Genomic DNA, 21,909 nt, shown 5'->3' with positions numbered 1-21,909 from the left:
ACAAATTGACAATTGTAATGGGTTGGAACAGGTAAGGTTAGATTTTTTTTTCAACAGAATGTTACATAGATAACACTGTTTGTACAATTAATACTGGTTTAGTGATTCACAAGAATGCTAAATCCTAATTAAATTACTCTAAATATTTGGGTTATTTTAGTTATTTTAAATTGTTATTAGGTGCGCTTTGCTGAATTTTGCTTGTTTTGTAATTATTTTTCATTTTATTTTGTTCTTGTATGTTTATTACAGTTTTTGTTTTTGTTTTGTTTTCATTCTTTTTCATGTTCAAATAAACTCAGCCCAATACTGAATTGTCTTCTTTTTTTGATAAAGGATCTAAAATATGGAAAAATGTATCTATGTTTTGATTTACTGTATATAATGCAATGTTTCCAACTGCTATTGTTTTGAACACTACGGCACCATTATTGCTTATGAACAAATGAGGTGGCGTGGAATGCATACGCTATGACACCACATCCCATGACACGGAAACAATCACATTTGTTCTCAAACTCTTATATGGAAAGTTCAGTACAAGTGCCTCAACGCTGAATCAGTGACCGTTGGGCATATTATGCATATACTATAACCACTATTTGTTTGTATTTTGACATTATTAATGTTGTTTTTACATACAACAGAGGCATAATAGGCAGTTTGAAGCAAGAAGGTTTTGTTTGGACGACCTTGGTCTGGGGTCATCCAATTTGAAATCAAAGGAAAACATTCAAGGAAAATATGCATCATATATTAGTTCTTCCAAGACCTTAGCTCAGTAAACATTACATGACTAATTCTAGGTGTGTGTTTTTCTTTTTCTTTGACTTCTTTTTGCAAAACTTCTCAGTATTCCAACTGTGTATCAACACAAGCTAGTTTTCATTTGTTGACAAAATTATGGCAGTGTGTTTTATTGTGCTTACATTTGATATTTGCTCAATCCTTTTTACACTTGTGTGGTTTGTGAGAATGCTAAACATAAAACAACAAAAACCTGAAAACTCACTTGAGAATGCTACCCCGTAAAAGAAAATAATTTGACTGACAGGAAAGAAAACTACATAATTAAAAAAAAGTCAGACACACCCTTTTTTTGAGACAAATATAATCAGCAAGAGCTGAGCAGAGCTGAAACATCCAATAATTGGGGCGTTCGCGACACAGGGAAACCTGCTCTCCACAACTGCATCAAAATTATTCTTGTTTTTTCCAAAATAGAAAATTTACTCAATCAGACTGCAATCATGACTGCAATTTTTTCAATCATCATCCTACTGTCACTGATGGGCATTCATCCAGTAAGACCACAAAACATATTTTTTATTTATATTATTTTTGGCTTAAACGCCATTTTTTAAATCTTGTGTTAGAGAGAACAAAGATAATCTAATGAAATGCAATTTGTTTCAGATCACATCCCAGGACGAAGACGGCCTACGTAAGTAAAACCTTGCTGAAATTGACACACAATCTTGCTGTAAATACACAAAGGCAGAAATACTTGTTCTATTTTTATTTTAAGCAGCATTTGCTCCCCCAACAGAAAACCTAGGTGTCAGTCAAAGGATTGAAAAGGCAAATACTAACACAAGTAAGAGAACAATATACACACTTCAAATTGACTAATTAATCAAACTACAGTGTTGTTTAATAGATTTGGGCAATGTCTAGCTCATATATTAAAAGTGGACAAATCATCTGACACATTAAAGCGCCTATCATGAGTGTTTGCAATACATGTTTCATCCGGTGCCTGTTTGACAGCAACACGTCTGATACATGGTGACATTGCCCCAAACGTTCAAAGGAATGCAGATCCTTGCACAGCCACAGGATGCAAATGGGGAAAATATGGAAAACATGTCTATGTGCCCATCAGTATAGGCTCTGAATTCAGTAAGTTGCACATCCCTCTTTAAAAACTGTGTGTGCAAATGTTGTAAATTAGAGCATAAGAGAATTGTTCTTTTCATGTTTTTATACACAATCCCAAAAAGCTATATAATGCATACCTCAAGCTTTTTATAAAAGGTTTTACCCATCAACTGTGAGAATCTTAAAGGGACCCTGTACTCTGTTGAACATTGCCACTTACGGACAGTTCTGTACTTAAAAGTACAAAATACCCACAAGAAACGACACAGTAGGTATTTCAGGCTTGTTTTGTGTATCACAAACAATGTTATGAAGTTGTAAGTAGCACCAGCATACAGCAGTGCTTTAAGCTTCACGACAGGAGTCACAATTTGTTTTATTTAACCATTTATTTACCAAAATAGAAATGACATTTCAGCTCGTGTTTTTATTGTTGTGGGTGAAAACGTCATTTTGTTTTGAATATTACTGACCTCAGTAGATGATTTTCATTTGAGTACCTCTGATATAGTCCATGTGCTGTTGTAAATAAAGTCAATTTTCCTATTAAATGTACAAACTGTAAATGTATGTACAGTAGACCTCTATGACTAAGACTGTGAATTGCATTATTTGTTTTCAGCAGTTCAATATTTGTCTTCTCAGACAGTCAAGAGCACACAATCATCATCCGTGCTTTACTGAGTTTCTACGAAAACACCTGCATTCGCTTTATGTGGAGGCGCTGGTGGCAAAGAAGCTACCTGCACTTCTTCTCTGGATCTGGGTAGGGTTATTCGCACAATACGTTTAAAGCTATAGACAGTATTCACTGATGTCACGGGATGACGGGATCTCACAAGTCAGCGCCATTTGGTGTGTCTAGTGTTACAGAGACTGCTGTTGTTTTTCCACCAAATGTTATTTTGTTTTTGCTAATGTCATCCTCTCACGCTACTTGTAGGCCAATAAACAAGGATGGATGTGCGGAAAGTTTAGATCAGGAATGACGAAATCCGGTCCTTGAGGGCCCTGCAGGTTTAGGATATTTCCCTTCTTCATCACAGCTGAGTCATAATCAGCTCATCAGCAAGCTCTACATAAGCCCGATCATGATCCTGTTAATTGGAATCAGCTGCTGTTCGAGTAGGGAAACCTCTAAAACCTACAGAAATCGCGCTAACAACAAGCACCAGCATGTTTACAACAACAACATTCTTGACTCATCACTTATTTTCATACACTGACAACAGTTTCAACTTTTGGGCTTCTGGGAAACGAAAATAGAGACCTTAAGGAGCTCGTTTGGCGAAATCTCAAACTCGAAACTTTTGACCACTTGATTAGCCGGAGTGGGTCACATATATCACGATCGCATTACGGTGGGATACATTTTAACAATCTTACATTATTACTTACGATAAACAAAATGGTCAGAAGACACTTTGATAGACTTTGTCAGAAATCTTTTCGATATATCCTTGCAACCCATGTGTTTCTTCTCCGGGCATGCCTTTGTTCGTTTACATTCAACATTGGCACACAATGTATACTATCTACAGTATGTCTTCAAAATGGTGTACTTCATTGTTCTCAGTCTATGCACATTTTAAGCAGTTATCTTCAAAAATATTTAATGTATATGATACCAAGTATAGGATTTCACTGTGAAGGGACTTCAAACAAATGACTGCGGACGATCAGTTTGATCAAGTGATTTCCAAACCTCTTAAAAATCCTCTCCGCATGTACTAGGTGCTGGTCGTACCTTGGTCGTCAGTCGAGAGGACAGCCGGTCTCTTTGCAGAAAAATGGCTGTGTGAACCTTGGCACTGTGCAGCATGAAGTTCTTCATGCTCTTGGATTCCACCACGAGCAAGTCCGGTCTGACAGAGATGATCACGTCAACATTATGTTTGAGAACATCATTCCAGGTGAGCCGACCTTATATAACCTCTTAGAAGCTAATGTGGGAGAACTTCAAAGACAGTTTGTGTTCAGAGCGAGGCTTATTCAACTTTTTGATGCAACTTTTTATTCTCGTCTTATTTTATGTGCAGGACTTGAAAACAACTTTGAGAAGGTGGCGACAAACAACTTGGGTACTCCCTACGACTTTGACTCGATCATGCATTACACCAAGTGAGTGATTGGGGAATCTAAAATGAATGATGATAACAGACATTATTTAATACCCTGCATTCTTATTGGGTGATAATTCTATAATGTTAAGTCATTTTCTTCCAGCTCCGCCTTCTCCAAAAACAGACAACCAACCATTGTTGCTAAAAGTGATCCTGACCTCATGTTTGGTCTTTCAACGGAGATGAGCAGTAATGACATTGCACGTGTCAATGCTCTATATGAATGTGGTAGGTTTTAATGCTAAATTTGTGTCATGTGTGATATATACACCTTTACTTTTCATCTCATTTTCTTGTGGTAGTATTTGAGCTGTTAAATGTTTGATAATCAGGAATCTATTAATCTTTAAAAAATGAATCAAATTAAATGTTTAAATGTTGACAACGTTAATACATACACTATATGACTTTGTAATATTTTAATCAGAATAATATTTTTTCTTCCAGATGTATAAATAATGGAGGCGAATATATTGGCGGTTAGATTGCCCAACTCTCATTTCATCATGGTTACAGCATCGGAACAAGCATCGGAAAGGAAATACATGCCTGTTAATATTTGATGACGAGAGCTTAAGTCCCGCTACACTTTCTTAGCCATATCATGCAATTTGCTCTGTATACAACATAGAGAATATGACTGGTATAATAGAAGAGATATGACATCTAAATTATTTTTAGAGTGCTTATAAGACAACAATGCCAAATTAGAATTTTTTTCATCTATCCTCCCTGATAACCTTGCTCTGCAAGATGAATTCTCGCGGTATTTGTGAGTTCACAAACTCCTGAGAATACATCTTGTACCGAGCGACATTGTGACGAAACCAGGAATGCAGCACCGCTGCAATTCATTCTGTTCTTGCATAATTACTCACCGTTTTCTTGTTGAATGTTGTACAGCGAGAGGCGCTTCGTGCATTTTTAGCTGGTAAAGATGTCCCTGCTTTTTTCCCCCCTTCGACAAGAACGAAGACGACATTTTCATCCGTGGCCAAAACAAATGTGTACAATTCCAGCTCGAAGTATTGTACAGAATGTCCCACCTTTCCCGAGCAAATCACCGCGGAGCAGTCCCAGATTGATATTGTGGAGAACTCCCTCGAGTGAATCACAATATACAATACCCCCCTGATGGAATTTTGAGAGAATTACTGGAATTAAAGTCTGCAAAATTCAGCAAATAAACTTGATTATCTTTAAGTACTCAAATACCTTTGGAATGTCTGCTGTTTTCATCGGAAGAGATATTAATATTTAATTCGGGATACACACTTATAGACAATCGGGCTGTCTTTGTCGCCAAGAAATATTTTGTAAAGCAAGTCTTTTCTTGCCAATGTTCCATCTTACAACACTCCCGCCTCTTTACCCTTCGGAAACACTTGGTAAAAATGGGCGGCACACACGTTAGTCTGGTCATCGATGTTTTTGTGAGATCACATGTGATCATGCCAGATCTTTGCCTCAGAGGGCTTGTTTATAGATCTGTGGGTGGTTAAAAAATGAAAAGAAAAGAATCTTAATGTGTGATGGATTTTTTTTATCTCCATGTGAGGCGTCTTTATCAGACAATTGGAAGAGGCAAAAATTCATTGACAGCACAGGCTGTGCGGAAACCCTTGCACAATGCACGTCATTTCTTAAGAATTGTTAATGTCATTGAAATCCATATAAACGATCAAATAAACTACCATCCATTTCCTGAACCGCTTATTCCTCACATGGGCCGCAGGGGTGCTGGAGCCTATCCCAGCTGGCTCTGGGCAGTAGGCGGGGTACACCCTGAACTTTTGATTAGAACATTTCTCACAACGGCTGATGCAACATGTAATCAACCAGTCGGGATGTGGGACCAGTCAGGCTACACTTGCACTTAAGGTGAGCAAATGTTTTTGCTCCCAATAAAAAAGAAAAAAATCCAATTAAAGTCATTAAACCAGCATACTGTGCTTATAACTGAATGCTTTTTTGGAAGCCTATCAATAAAAAGGGGATGTGACCTATGTGCTCTTAATTTTTTTCATGCCAAAGACCAGTTTCACATATTGATGAAACGCCACAGCAGACTGGAGAAACAAATAATACAAATAAATAATTCAATGTCTCCATCACGCTATTATATTAAAGATAGTCATTGTTGCTTTTTTCTCTTTAACAGGCCAGCCCCGTCTCGAGTAATCTTATTTTCTTTCAAAAATCTCCAAAGGCAACCTTCAAAAGTTTCAAATATTTTAGTGATCATAGTAGCTATCATTACAGGCTGAAATAACTAGGTATTTTGTTCTGCTGGCTGTTTTGGAAAGGGGACTATTTTTTACCTGTGCAATTTGAACATCGTGAACAGAACATGTAAATTTAAAACATTAGAACATGATCATAATTGAGTCTAGTGTCCAGAATCAATTATGGTATTCTGTTCTCCATCTCTTTATCCTCCTCCATGTCATCAGATTGTGGGGAGTCCGTAATTTAGTAGGCTACAAAGAAAGAACAATTAGTCTTAAACATGAGCACAATTGGTACTTTATTAACATATCAGGTCATATTCATGAATTTTGAAAACATACCCAGCGAACACATACAGTTGGGGCCCATATGGGCACTACTTGGTCTAGTTGGGCATTGGCTGGGCACTGGCTGAGAGTGGGCTTCTTTGTTGGGCCCCACTTGGGTGGGCAGTAGATGGGCGAAACTAAATATGGGCAATAAGTGGGCTCTGGCTGGGCTTCACTTTAAATTTTGCACAATAACAGCATGTGCGAGGGAGCTTACTACCTGGCCTATATTTCTTACTTCCTTTTTGAAAATAAATGCACAAAAATCTATATTTCAACTTATTATTGACACCTTCTTAAAATAATCGCCTAAGTCATTTATTTCCACCAACCATTTGCATCATGAGATTATTTAGGCAAAAATTAATAATTTTTGCACAAAGGCAATTCTTTTAGGAGGGTGATATTTTTTGGACTAATGGGTCTTTTCATACAAGTTTGATAGCTCAAGATTAATATTCAAATCTAAAAGAAAGTGCTGCACAGCGCTCCGAAAAGATATGGGAAAACCCCTCCCAATCGAGCCAATTAAAGGAAGTCTGCCAACTAGCAACATTTTGCTACCTCAACGTAGTACTTCAGGCTCCAGGTTCATTTGAGTTGGAAAATGAAAAATTCGGTTTGACAGTGAAAGAACAGAACACTGACCATTTGTTGTTCTTTGGCGTTCAATAATAGTAAAAAGGTAATTAATCGTATTATTGGTTTCCTTGTTATTTAAGCTTGTAATAAAATAACTGTGGCATGTGTGCGAAAGAAGCCCTTATAAGTACAATCAGGAACACCATAATTAGCCCAGTGGGCCCCAGATGGGAGATAAATGGGTTGCCCATGTGGGTTTTAGCTAGGGCCCATATGAGGCCCAATTTGAGCCCATCTGAACAGCAAAAATTGGTTAAAGTTAGATGGTGATTGACAAAGAATACACCAAAATCATTATGGGATATTTCAAAAATGAAAAACAAATCTTGGACACACGTGTTGTACATACGGTACCTTCAAGTTTTTATTTCATGTTTTACAAATGCTCAATGTGGCCACCACCGGCAGCACGATATGAGAATTCCTCCCAAACCTCAGAATGTCGCAGCTCACCGTATTGTTGATTATAGCTGTTATTTGATCTTTCATGTCATCGATATTTGCTGGAAGTTTTGGAACATCAACTTTGTCTTTGTCTAACATATTCAGCACCTACAACCCCCCCCCCCCCCCCCCCAACAACATGAAAAAGTCACATGCAGTGAGGTCCGGGTATCTGGCAGGCCATGAGTAGAGAGTGAGGTCTGTAGCACCTTACCTACCAATTCAGCGCTGATAAGCTTGAACCCCCAGATGTTAATGGGGCGGTGCTCCAACTTGTTGAAAAATGAATCATCCAATAACAGCTGCAGAATCAACATGGTGGACCATGACTTCCTGAGTCACGTTTGAGAGGAATTCTCATATCGACTTGATGTTGTCTGTGCTGCCGGTGGTAGCCACATTGGCCACGTGTAAAGCATGAAATAAAAACTTGAAGGCACGTACAACAAGTGTCCAAGCTTGAGTTTTCGATTGTTTTTAATTTTTTAAATATTGCGTGTTGATTTTTGGCGTATTCTTTTTTTAATCACCCTTGTAAGTAAAAAATTCAGGCTGAGATTTTTGGGAGCAGATTTAAACTCCTGAAGTGTAATTTTAATATTTTCAGATTTAAATGGTGCCCAAACTAGGTGTTATTTTACAGAGTTGCTGATTAGAGAAGTAATTAATTAAGCTCCAACTTCTTCGAATTGGCACTTCTCAGGTTTCCATTTCCTTTTCCTCGCTTGTCACAGGAAACACTGACATTCGAACTAAAGAAATTTGGGCACTGGAAGTAATTTTCATTTATAGAAGAGACTTCCCAAAAACTGGACTGTTAAATGTTGATCTTAAATGATAGGCTGATGTAACGTTAAATGTATTTAAAACATCAAACTTGTCATGTGGCTGTATAGCTAAGTGGTTAGGGCTTCTGACTTTGGTTCCATGGTACCCTATTTCAAAAGCCTCTCATGGTAATCCTTTTTTAGTAGTCAACTTTTTGCTTTATTGATTGTTTGTTATAATGTATAGCTATGTTTGGCTTTTGAAACATGACATATTTGTTTGATGAAGCCATACAGTAAATGAATCATAACGAAAAGTCTGTATGTGCGGACACATTTGACTGTAAAATTGATACTCATTAGGTTTCATCTCACTTTCGCTCACATCAATTTTTACAGCCAATGTCAATCAATAAATCATTACTTTCACATCATAGGAAGCAGACACCATGGCTGAGAAGTCATTTTTCACATACCATCCAGAGTCATGGTTTCATGAACTAAAATTCACACATATGTATACCAGTCTTGTTCAACATTTAGAATTGTGAGGAATTAACAGATTTTTGTGTCATTGTGATTTTTAGAGGCGATTTCAATGAATGGACCATGAATTGCAATATATGCAAAGTGGTGTCGGCCGCCGGTGATAATTGATCACTGATTGGCTGTTATCTAGCCAATCAGTGATTGAGATAAAAGTAGATTATAAGGTAGTACACAACAGCAAAGCAATGAATAATAAATAAAAATAGCTAGTAAATGAAGCGCCGCAAAAATGTGTTGTATTATGTGGTATATAGGTTTCTGGATATTTGTGCATTTTATTTCATGAAACTTAAAAGACTGTGGATGATATGATAAACAATGACATGTCAGTGTCAGCGTGGATTGCGAGCAGATGAACATACACATGCATGCACGCATGAATGCCGCTCAGTGAAATGTTGTGTCACCCTGGCCACCAACTTGAAACGTTTGTGGCTACACCCCTAACATCACGTCATCCTCGTTATTCTTAGGCAAGAAGAGAGACAAAGAGATTGTCATGTTTGGATTCTGTTTTCCTTGTGTGTCTTCCTTGGTCTTGTTAAGTGTGATCCAATCAGTGCCCTCAGCCACTTGTGTCTTGCCCCAGGTGTGTCTTGTTGTGTCGTTAGTGTCTGTGTATTTAGTCTGCTGTCTCCCCTCTGGCTGTGTCGGTTCATTGTCTTTTCACCATGTCATGCTGCTCGTTTTTGCCTTGTTGTTTTCCCCATGTTTTGGTTCATGTTTTGGTTCTAGTTTTGGTTTAGCTTGTAATTTGGAAGATCACCTTTTGTTTGTATAGAAATTAAATCCTTCTTGTGACTGAACCTCGGCCTCCTCGCTCTGTCTTCCCGCATGTGGGTCCTCAAGCTCCCCCGGTCGTGACAGAATGAACCGACACAGACAGAGGGGAGACAGCAGACTACACAGAATACACAGACACTAACGACACAACAAGACACACCTGGGGCAAGACACAAGTGGCTGAGGGCATTGATTTGATCACACTTAACAAGACCAAGGAAGACACACAAGGAAAACAGAATCCAAACATGACAGAGATGATGTTATGTAATGCAAATCAAACCCAGACACAACTTTCCAACACCGGAATGACGCTAGCGCCTATTGTTTGCAAACATTGCAAAAATGTTAACTGCCACTACAATATTCAATTTTCTCGAGGTGATAATTGCCCAACTGCACAACACAGGAAAAAAATTAATTATAAGCCTTTCTTCAAATGACAAGTAAATTACACTTGACAGTAGAGCGCCAAATTCCTTTCAGTCCAAAACATTAGTCATCATTTTAGGTATCAATCTGGAACAGTAGAGTAGACGGAACTCTTTAATGCTGTTTTTTCCCTTTCAGTTTTTCAAATTCCCTTACAAATAAAAAATGCATGGTGGCAGACAACCATAATTTTTCCACTAAGAACTTCGTAGTAATATGATAGATGGGAGATTCAATAGTAAATGGTCTTTCACTTGTATTGCGCTTTTCCACCTGTTCAGGCCCTCAAAGCACTGCACACTAACATCGCATTCACCTACTGGGTGTTCAGTATATTACTCAAGGATACTTCGAAATGGGCAAACTGAGCCATGCCGCCCCACAATGACTTGTACAATGGAGTTCATGGCATAATTAATTTACTACCCTTAATGACAAAAGACATTCTCTGGCATTTAGAACCAATGACAACGCACAGAATTCACCAATTCACAAAAATAATAATTGAAGAAAGAAAAGATCAATATATACGTATATACACAAGTATATATCATATATACACACACACACACACTCCCCCACGCACACACACACACACGCACACACACTTTTAGTTGTTATTGTGTTGTTATTGTTATTGATTAATTCCAGCCTCAAGTGTCATTATTCCTTACAACAAACCATGGAAACTTCCATATAAGGTTTGAGGGGATGGAATACACAAGAGACACACCCTCTATCCAAACTATAAAATGAGATGAAGCACCAGTTACCAAAAGCACACCTGGCAGCACTGGTAAGACAAAATGACTCCTTTGTTACCTGCATTGTTTTGACTTCAAATTCTCTCTCACACATACTTACACACTTTTAACGATTTACCTTCAGTTTTTTCTTCATTTTTAGACAACAGCAACACCATGACGCCAATTGTTATCACTGTTCTGCTCCTGTCTGTTGCATCTGTTTCTCCAGTAAGATCAAGTTTACAAACCCATAATAAACAGTTTAGCAGTAGATAATCATAGGATTTGGTGTTTTTAAAGTTTAAGTTAAACTTTTGGCATTGTATTTGCAATGTATGTATGGGTTGATTTCATATCATTTGTTCAATGATTGGATGTATGAATGTATTTAAATTATTGGCAGTTGTTATCATTGAAATCGTGTTGTTACTAAGACAAAATAAATATTAAGTACATTAATATTTTTCAAACTTTTAATGCCAAAAAGTATTTACTGTTATGAAATGAACATTCATGATTTACAACGTGTGAACGTTCTGAACATTCAAATTCCATCTTTGGATCTATAGGATTTTTCTCCTGTTGCTTAATATGCCTTTGCATAAAAATGAACGCAAAACCACTTAAGTGCCAAGAGAAATACCTTTTTTTTTTTTTTTTTTTTTAATCTTCTGCAACTGGTCCGTCTTTTTCACTCAAGCTTTACCGGTAATGCCACTATTGAGACCCTCATTATGTTGTTACAATACACCAGAGGGATCTGTGAGCTGAATAACTAGGATGAAACAGCCATGAAAACAAGATTTAAAAACTGATTTATCTTTTGTTTGTTTGTTTGTTTGTTTAAGGTCGCAATAAATACAAAAAGCAGAAAGACAACTGGTACGTAAAATCATATGGAACTGTACAACTGTTATAGTGCTTCTTTGTGACTGCATTTTGTTGTCGTTATTTTTCCAGAAGAATCTGGGACTTTTGTGAAAATTGAAAAGGCAAACGCAAATGTTACCTCAAGTAAGTATTTTCATTTGAAAAATCAAACATGTCAATGAAAGGCAGAATTTTGCAGACATATTATGGAAATATTGACCTAATGACAGTTTGAACGGCACTGTCTGTGAAACATGACATACCTCACTGTCTGAATATTTGTTGTGTGTCATTCTACAGCCGCCCACCTGATACACGGGGACATTATGGTTAACACAGACAACGATGATGGTATTTTGAGGAATGCTGTTCCCTGCACCAGTGCGGGATGTAAATGGGCTAAAACCGGAAGCAAAGTCAAAATCCCCTATGAAATCTCCAATGTGTTCAGTAAGTTAAAAATGAATCGTCATATTTTGACAATTGTTTTTATATAAGATATTCCATTGATGAGCTCAAATTTTGTCCAATGTAAGATTTGCTTTTATGTCAAATACATTTTAGTTTAGTGTCAAAGTGATTCATCCTTAAAGGGTTACTTTATGTAGCACTTTGATCAATGAGGGGGTGTGTGTGTGGGTGTGTGTGTGTGTGTGTGTGTGTGCAGCCAGAAGACAGAAGAGAACAATAAAAAAAGCCCTGAGAGAGTTCAAAAAAGGAGAGCACACAACCTGCATTCGCTTTGTCAAGAAAACTGAAAATGATGAAAACTTTATATCCTTCATATCTGACACTGGGTAAGAATTACATAAGTATTTAGCAACTCTATGACCTTGACTAAACTCGTTCATGAAAGTTTTTATTTTGTCAAAGCTATTGTTTTCCAGCTAAAGTGCACACAAAAAAGTCCTCCACTTTGAGTTGATGGACTAGAATTGCTCAACTTGGCATTGAAAATCATGCAGTTAGGATGCTGATTTCCATCACTCAACTTGATATTTATAGAACACTTTTAAACAACCACCGCTGTTTTTTCAAGATAGAGCCCAGGGGCAGCATATGCAATCAAAACAGCCGAGGCCTCAGAATTGAACCCTGCGGAACACCATACGTTGCATTAGACATGTGAAGTCATATTGCACATACCGATCACTTTCTTGTTTTGCTCAACAATATGAAGGGATTACAATAATAAAGAAGTCACACATTTTACAATCACAACAGTTAATAGTGAGCAAACCAAATTCTCTGCAGCACAGACAGGGTTATTACAGTTTTGGAATTTTAGTTAGTATTTATTTCATTTCAAGTTTTGTTTTTTACATTTACTCGCAGTTAATTCTAATTCGTTTTCAGGGTGGTTTTGTTGGTTATCATTAGTTTTATTAATTTTTTTTAAATGTTGAGTTTTAGTTTAGTTGTAACTGTAGTTAGTTTCAGTATTAGTTTTCATCTTTATTTTCATGTGTATTACTTTTGCGCAATATTTAATAAACATCATGGTAAAATGAAAAAAAGTAACACATTTCTTACCTAGCGTCGCATTTGGACTGAGTTAAATGAAAAAGCAGGTGAGCCGAGCCATCAAAAGTCAAGCAGGCAAAATTGGAGCGACGTCATCTGAAGGTGTTTTTCTATTGGCTGATGCTAGATGACATTACTTCTGTGTGACACACTTTCAAACGTCTTTATTCCAGTTAATATCGAAATAAATATACTTAAAATCACATTTGAAATCATCCCCAAAAGCTCATATATTAAATTAATTACCAAAGCCTAAAACTAAGGACATTTTTTGACTTAATTTTAGTTAGTTTTGTAAAGAAAATGTAGTTTCAGTTCATTTGCATTTTTATAAGAAGCATTTTCATTTTTATAAGAAGCATTTTCATTTTTATTTTATTAATGATATTGTTTTTGGAATTTTAGTTTTAGTTTTTTCGATAACTAAAATAACCTTGAGCACAGATAGGCCAAGCAATGTAGCGTGATCACCTGCAGTCAATGATGGCAATGACTGACTCACCAAACATCTGGGGCTCGAACAAACCCAAGTGAAGAACCATTGATTTAAATATAGTATTTTCTACATCCCCCTCCATTTTGCTGAAACTTAAGAATTCAGATAAGTCAATGAGATCATGACATCACTTGATTTTGTTTGTTTGTGTGCCAGGTGTTGGTCCTACCTTGGTCGACAAGTAAATGGACAGCAAATCTCCTTGCAGCAAAACGGTTGTGTGTTCAAAGGCATTGTGCAGCACGAGGTTCTCCATGCACTTGGATTCCATCATGAGCACGTCCGATCCGACAGAGGCGACAACGTCATCATTAATTTTCAGAACATTCAACCAGGTCAGCTTGTCAACATATCTTGTACAGAACTAGTACTGGAAGCACTTGAGAGCATATTGTAAAATGGCTCCGGAAATTTGCTGGTGTAAAGTAACCACTTCACGCTTACTGTCAATTGGATGATGGATACTTTTTGTCAGAACGGCATTCACATTATCATGTGTCTTACGTCTTACTGAAAGAATTTTAAATGAAGTTCCATGTTTTGTTTTGCTTTATCCTTGTATGCAGGTGTGGAAAGAAACTTTCAGATTGCAAACACAAACAACTTGGGTACACCCTATGATTTTGACTCAGTGATGCATTACGGCAAGTGAGTAAATCTGTCCAACCATGATCCCATCCATTTCTATGTACACGCCTTTAACTTGCTGTTTTCTAACATCCACTCACAACAGATGTTTGATCCATAGATAATATGTACATGTAATATATATTGTAATTTGTTATGTAAAATTTTCAAAAACATGAATGGTCATCTGCAATGGGATGCTAACATTTATTTTATAATAATTTAATATTGTGGTGATGTAAATTGAAGACAAAACCCACACGTTAAATTGTGTTGTTTGTAGATATGACTTCAGCAAAAATGGCCAACCAACCATTGTTGCCAGAGATAGTTCTGTCACAAGTTTTGGCACTGCGACAGAGATGAGTGCCAATGATTATGCACGTGTCAACGAACTTTACGAGTGCTGTGAGTTAACACTTTGTCTGATACTTTATGAAGAAACACTTGCTGTAAAACACACGTCTGCTTTACTGGATAATGTAGCCTGTTAATTGCTTTTTTGTTTTTACCAATCAGAAACTTCATGACAGAGGTCCCATTGAGGTCACCAGTGATGCGTGCGTCACACGACAGCACATTGAAGGACTCAGCATATCATTTTAAACGCATTGGCACTTATTTATATAATGCAGTAATGTAAATATACTCGAATGAAAAAATAAATCAATACATTTTAAAGAAGTCATTGTGTGACTTTTGTCATTAAGGTTCCTTCTCATCATCCTTGTTTTTGTTTTACGTTTGTATTTGACTTTGTTTCATGTTGTGTCTTGTCTTGTTGTTCATGTCTTGTTCTGTTAAGTCTTTTGTTTCCACCTGTGCTCGTCAATCCGATCCCTTGTGTCTTTCAATCAGCTCCCTCAGCCACTTGTGTCTTGTCCAGATGTTCCTCGTTGTCTCATCAGTTTGCTTATATTTAGGCCCCGTCCGGCTTCGTTCCTCAAACAAATCTTGTGCACACAGAAGCGTTACAAGACTTGCGTGTGTCCAAAAGAAGAAGAATCAGCGAAGAAGACGAACACTTTCTTTTTCAACGTTATTGCAATCTACAGAACAAACATGGTTTTGTATATATCGAAACAACATGAAGAAGACGAACACAGGAGAAGTGACAATGGCGGCTGATTCAAGTACAACACCGCTTGTTGAACGTGGGAATAAAGAAGCAAAATATTATGCTGCAAAAGCATAAGCAAGCAAAGGAGGCTGCGCAAAACGACTACGACACGGCTATCCGCCATTGTTGTTGACAGACTGACGGTTCGCGCGGTCACGCGAGAATTGACGCATAAGTCATCTATCTGCGACAATGTGTCGTCTTCGAGCTGCGACCATGTTTTGTGGAAAACACTACTTCACTTTTATATTTTTATGCAGGATCGTGAGTGGTCGGCGGCAACAATGAATACACAGAGACTGATATGCTTTGCTAGAATAATCGTGCCTTTTAGTCCCCGCAAACAGCAATCAACACCTGGGCTGTGCTAGAATAATTGTACCTTTTATTCCCCGCAAACTGCAATCAACACACTTCAACGGTAAGCAGCAGAATATGATCATCATCAGCGTTTACCTTGACACTAGACCGGAGAGCCCACAGTCCGGGTAAAACGAGCTGCAATAACGGCTGGGCAATGGTATGTATTCCACAGTTGACTCCGCCCGGACCGTGTGCCGCTCCGTCTTTTATTCGTTAACAAAAAGTTGTGAACGCGAGAAACTCCCAGACACTCTCGAAAACATGTTTGCGAAGCAGGGAAGGCTGTTATTTTTAAATAACATGTATGGATTATATATATGGGAAACAATCACTTTCCATACCGGTCGATTATGGGAGGGTCATCAAACAACAAAACTATAACAGGGGTATGGGTCTATAATGAACCCATTTTTGATTTGGACAAATGTGCCAGGTCCAATACGTTTTCTGTAAATATTTTGAGGTTTCATGAGTCCAGGGGGTGGAATGAAGGGTAAAAAAAACATGGTTTGATATGTCCTCATGTAACCTCTTATATAAGGATATGTTGTTGACCTGAACTGTTGTACGAATCCAGGTGCCCAACAATTTGTAAATAAAGAGCGGGATCAGCCTGGGAACTCTTCCTTGTTTATACTACAATCTTCCCTGCTTCGCAAACATGTTTTCGAGAGTGTCTGGGAGAGGGCTTGGACAGCCCGGTTTCTCGCGCTCACAACATTTTGCTAACGAATAAAAGACGGAGCGGCACACGGTCCGGACGGAGTCCGCTGTGGAACACGTACGATTGCCCAGCCGTTGTTGCAGCTCGCTTCACCCGGACCGTAGGCTCCTCGGTCGAGTGTCAAGGTAAGCGCTGATGATGATCATATTATGCTGCTTAACGTTGTAGTGTATTGATTGCTGTTTGCGGGGAATAAAAGGTACAATCATTCTAGCAAAGCAAGTTGTGATTATTGCTGTTTGCGGGGAATAAAAGGTACAGTCATTCTAGCAAAGCAAGTTGTGAATATTGCTGTTTGCGGGGAATGAAAGGTATAATCATTCGAGCACAGCGCAGGTGTTGATTACTGTTTGCGGGGGATAAAACGTACGATTATCCTAGCACTGTATAAATGTTGATTGCTGTTTGCGGGGAATAAAAGACACAGTTGTTCTAGCAAAGCATATCAAGTCTCTGTGTATTCATTGTTACCGCCGACGACTCACGATCCTGCATAAAAATATAAAGGTGAAGTAGTTTTCCACAAAACACATACTACTCAACAAAATAATATAATATTTTGTTAATATCAAAGCAGGGATCACTTCCTATTTTTAGCACTTTTTTTGTAATCCATTCAACAACTGCAACAAAGTCAGACTGTTCTAATAAGATGATTTTATCAAAAATTTTAACAGCAATCTGTTACGTCATGTTTCAGCTTTTTAAAAATACGGCTGGAAAAAAGACACTGCACTCTCAAAAGAGAATTTTTGAATCAATTTAAGATTACGAATTGAATTGTTGACAACTTAAAAAAAAACTTCAACTGGTAAAACATAATTGAATTATATTAGTCCAAAGTGAATATTGAGTTTAATTGTGTGTTATGTGTTCATTAAACTATTATATATTCACCTGAATTAAGTTAATCCAAAGTGACTCCAATCCAAATAATTAAGCTTAATGAACTCATAATTAATTCAACTTAATATATTCACTTTAGCCGGACGGGGCCTAAATATAAGCAAACTGATGAGACAACGAGGAACATCTGGACAAGACACAAGTGGCTGAGGGAGCTGATTGAAAGACACAAGGGATCGGATTGACGAGCACAGGTGGAAACAAAAGACTTAACAGAACAAGACATGAACAACAAGACAAGACACAACATGAAACAAAGTCAAATACAAACGTAAAACAAAAACAAGGATGATGAGAAGGAACCTTAATGACAAAAGTCACACAATGACTTCTTTAAAATGTATTGATTTATTTTTTCATTCGAGTATATTTACATTACTGCATTATATAAATAAGTGCCAATGCGTTTAAAATGATATGCTGAGTCCTTCAATGTGCTGTCGTGTGACGCACGTATTACTGGTGACCTCAATGGGACCTCTGTCATGAAGTTTCTGATTGGTAAAAACAAAAAAGCAATTAACAGGCTACATTATCCAGTAAAGCAGACGCGTGTTTTACAGCAAGTGTTTCTTCATAAAGTATCAGACAAAGTGTTAACTGACAGCACTCGTAAAGTTCGTTGACACGTGCATAATCATTGGCACTCATCTCTGTCGCAGTGCCAAAACTTGTGACAGAACTATCTCTGGCAACAATGGTTGGTTGGCCATTTTTGCTGAAGTCATATCTACAAACAACACAATTTAACGTGTGGGTTTTGTCTTCAATTTACATCACCACAATATTAAATTATTATAAAATAAATGTTAGCATCCCATTGCAGATGACCATTCATGTTTTTGAAAATTTTACATAACAAATTACAATATATATTACATGTAGATATTATCTATGGATCAAACATCTGTTGTGAGTGGATGTTAGAAAACAGCAAGTTAAAGGCGTGTACATAGAAATGGATGGGATCATGGTTGGACAGATTTACTCACTTGCCGTAATGCATCACTGAGTCAAAATCATAGGGTGTACCCAAGTTGTTTGTGTTTGCAATCTGAAAGTTTCTTTCCACACCTGCATACAAGGATAAAGCAAAACAAAACATGGAACTTCATTTAAAATTCTTTCAGTAAGACGTAAGACACATGATAATGTGAATGCCGTTCTGACAAAAAGTATCCATCATCCAATTGACAGTAAGCGTGAAGTGGTTACTTTACACCAGCAAATTTCCGGAGCCATTTTACAATATGCTCTCAAGTGCTTCCAGTACTAGTTCTGTACAAGATATGTTGACAAGCTGACCTGGTTGAATGTTCTGAAAATTAATGATGACGTTGTCGTCTCTGTCGGATCGGACGTGCTCATGATGGAATCCAAGTGCATGGAGAACCTCGTGCTGCACAATGCCTTTGAACACACAACCTTTTTGCTTGGCCTATCTGTGCTCAAGGTTATTTTAGTTGTCGAAAAAACTAAAACAAAAATTCCAAAAACAATATAATTAATATAATAAAATAAAAATGAAAATGCTTCTTAAAAAAACAAAAATTAACTGAAACTACATTTTATGTTTACAAAACTAACTAAAATTAAGTCTAATTATGGTAAAAAATGTCCTTTGTTTTAGGCTTTGGTAATTCATTTAATACATGAGCTTTTGGGGATGACTTCAAATGTGATTTTAAGTATATTTATTTCGATATTAACTGGAACAAAGACGTTTGAAAGTGTGTCACACAGAAGTAATGTCATTTAGCAGCAGCCAATAGAAAAACACCTTCAGATGACGTCGCTCCAATTTTGCCTGCTTGACTTTTGATGGCTCGGCTCACCTGCTTTTTCATTTAACTCAGTCCAAATGCGACGCTAGGTAAGAAATGTAATACTTTTTTTCATTTTACCATGATGTTTATTAAATATTGCGCAAAAGTAATACACATTAAAAAAAGATAACAACTAATACTGAAACTAAACTACAGTACAACTAAACTAAAACTCAACATTTAAAAAAAATAAATAAAACTAATGTTAACCAACAAAACCACCACTGCGAGTAAATGTACAAAACAAAACTTGAAATTAAATAAAAACTAACAAAAATTCCAAAACTGTAATAACCCTGTCTGTGCTGCAGAGAATTTGGTTTGCTCACTAGTAACTGTTGTGATTGTAAAATGTGTGACTTCTTTATTATTGTAATCCCTTCATACTGTTGAGCAAAACAAGAAAGTGATCGGTATGTGCAATATGACTTCACATGTCTAATGCAACGTATGGTGTTCCGCAGGGTTCAATTCTGAGGCCTCGGCTGTTTTCATTGCATATGCTGCCCCTGGGCTCTATCTTGAAAAAACAGCGGTGGTTGTTTAAAAGTGTTCTATAAAAATCAAGTTGAGTGATGGAAATCAGCATCCTAACTGCATGATTTGCAATACCAAGTTGAGCAATTCTAGTCCATCAACTCAAAGTGGAGGACTTTTTTTGTGTGCACATTAGCTGGAAAACAATAGCATTGACAAAATAAAAACTTTCATGAACCAGTTTAGTCAAGGTCATAGAGTTGCTAAATGCTTATATAATTCTTACCCAGTGTCAGGTATGAAGGATATAAAGTTTGTATCCTTTTTAGTCTTCTTGACAAAGTGAATGCAGGTTTTGTGCTCTCCTTTTTTGAACTCTTTCAGGGCTTTTTTTATTGTTCTCTTCTGTTTTCTGGCTACAGACACACACACACACACACACACACACACACACACACACACACACACACACACACACACACACACACACACACACACACACACACACACACACACACACACACTCATTGATCAAAGTGTTACTTAAAGTAACTTTTTAAGGATGAGTCACTTTGTCACTAAAGTAAAATTTATTTGACATAATAGCAAATCTTACAGTGGACAACATTTTAGCTCATCAATGGACTATCTTATACAAAAACAATTGTCAAAATATGACGATTAATTTTTAAAAATGAGCTTTTTTAAAATATATATATATATATATATCCTGATGTTAAATACGGTAGTATTATTCATGATTCTATGCAGTGTGCGGTCATCTAATTTGACGTTTCTGAAGTGGGATTGGTCTCAACACGTCCCATTGTTTATTTAGCGGGAAAGGACGCAATTGCCAGATACATCAGCTTATGGTAAGCTTCATCATTTATCACTTTTACACTTAACACTGAGGTCATAGCGCCCCATTACAAAGCCACTGCTGGGGTTCAAACCCTGTTTGGGTAAGGGGGGTGGGCTTTGTATGGATGGGCATCTAGTGTTCAAATCATGCCAAACAAATAATTTGACGGACTTTCTTTGGCGACCCCTGATGGGAACAAAAGTCACAACAATAACAACTGAGGGTTACATTATGACTTACTGAACACATTGGAGATTTACATCCCGCACTGGTGCAAACAAACAATTGTCAAATAATGACGATTCATTTTTAACTTACTGAACACATTGGAGATTTCATAGGGGATTTTGACTTTGCTTCCGGTTTTAGCCCATTTACATCCCGCACTGGTGCAGGGGACAGCATTCCTCAAAATACCATCATCGTTGTCCGTGTTAACCATAATGTCCCCGTGTATCAGGTGGGCGGCTGTAGAATGACAGACAACAAATATTCAGACAGTGAGGTATGTCATGTTTCACAGACAGTGCCGTTCAAACTGTCATTAGGTCAATATTTCCATAATATGTCTGCAAAATTCTGCCTTTCATTGACATGTTTGATTTTTCAAATGAAAATACTTACTTGAGGTAACATTTGCGTTTGCCTTTTCAATTTTCACAAAAGTCCCAGATTCTTCTGGAAAAATAACGACAACAAAATGCAGTCACAAAGAAGCACTATAACAGTTGTACAGTTCCATATGATTTTACGTACAAGTTGTATTTCTGCTTTTTGTATTTATTGCGACCTTAAACAAACAAACAAACAAAAGATAAATCAGTTTTTAAATCTTGTTTTCATGGCTGTTTCTTCCTAGTTCTTCAGCTCACAGATCCCTCTGGTGTATTGTAACAACATAATGAGGCTCTCAACAGTGGCATTAACGGTAAAGCTTGAGTTAAAAAGACGGACCAGTTGCAGAAGATAAAAAAGAAAAAAGAAAAAAAAGAAAAGGGATTTTTATAGGCACTAAAGTGGTTTTGCGTTCATTTTTATGTAAAGGCATAATTAAGCAACAGGAGAAAAATCCTTTAGATCCAAAGATGGAATTAGAATGTTCAGAACGTTCACACGTTGTAAATCATGAATATTCATTTCATAACAGTAAATACTTTTTGGCATTAAAAGTTTGAAAAATATTAAT

At 37.1% G+C, this 21,909-nt stretch overlaps 3 protein-coding genes across 3 annotated transcripts; 2 read left to right on the top strand and 1 right to left on the bottom strand.

The window, feature by feature from the left end:
• The first annotated feature begins 1,247 nt into the window (after window positions 1-1,247).
• LOC147177532 (high choriolytic enzyme 1-like) lies at window positions 1,248-4,243 on the top strand. The gene is made up of 8 exons (XM_086070986.1): window positions 1,248-1,304; window positions 1,417-1,444; window positions 1,550-1,597; window positions 1,771-1,902; window positions 2,527-2,647; window positions 3,616-3,794; window positions 3,921-4,002; window positions 4,108-4,243. Exons 1-8 carry the CDS (start codon window positions 1,251-1,253, stop codon window positions 4,241-4,243), a joined length of 780 nt encoding a protein of 259 aa, XP_085927112.1. The 5' UTR covers window positions 1,248-1,250.
• Window positions 4,244-10,963: 6,720 nt separating this feature from the next.
• LOC147177531 (high choriolytic enzyme 1-like) lies at window positions 10,964-15,126 on the top strand. The gene is made up of 10 exons (XM_086071574.1): window positions 10,964-10,975; window positions 11,086-11,153; window positions 11,774-11,807; window positions 11,886-11,939; window positions 12,096-12,245; window positions 12,463-12,592; window positions 13,972-14,150; window positions 14,382-14,463; window positions 14,726-14,850; window positions 14,962-15,126. Coding segments are annotated over exons 2-10 (810 nt in total). The 5' UTR covers window positions 10,964-10,975; window positions 11,086-11,099; the 3' UTR covers window positions 14,964-15,126.
• A 2,896-nt stretch (window positions 15,127-18,022) lies between these two features.
• LOC147177530 (low choriolytic enzyme-like) lies at window positions 18,023-21,423 on the bottom strand (the record flags this gene model as incomplete). Its single annotated transcript, XM_086071408.1, has 8 exons — window positions 18,023-18,082; window positions 18,161-18,285; window positions 18,548-18,629; window positions 18,861-18,993; window positions 19,596-19,605; window positions 20,145-20,274; window positions 21,042-21,191; window positions 21,348-21,423. Coding segments are annotated over 8 exons (714 nt in total), but the record flags the coding sequence as incomplete, so codon positions are not given.
• Window positions 21,424-21,909: the final 486 nt, after the last annotated feature.

The sequence above is a fragment of the Leptonotus elevatus genome, chromosome 3, assembly GCF_054856555.1.
Source record: "Leptonotus elevatus isolate MCC_2025b chromosome 3, RoL_Lele_1.0, whole genome shotgun sequence".
Taxonomy (NCBI): domain Eukaryota; kingdom Metazoa; phylum Chordata; class Actinopteri; order Syngnathiformes; family Syngnathidae; genus Leptonotus; species Leptonotus elevatus.
Note: the sequence above shows the minus strand (reverse complement) of the source record. Positions and strands in the feature narration are given on the sequence as shown.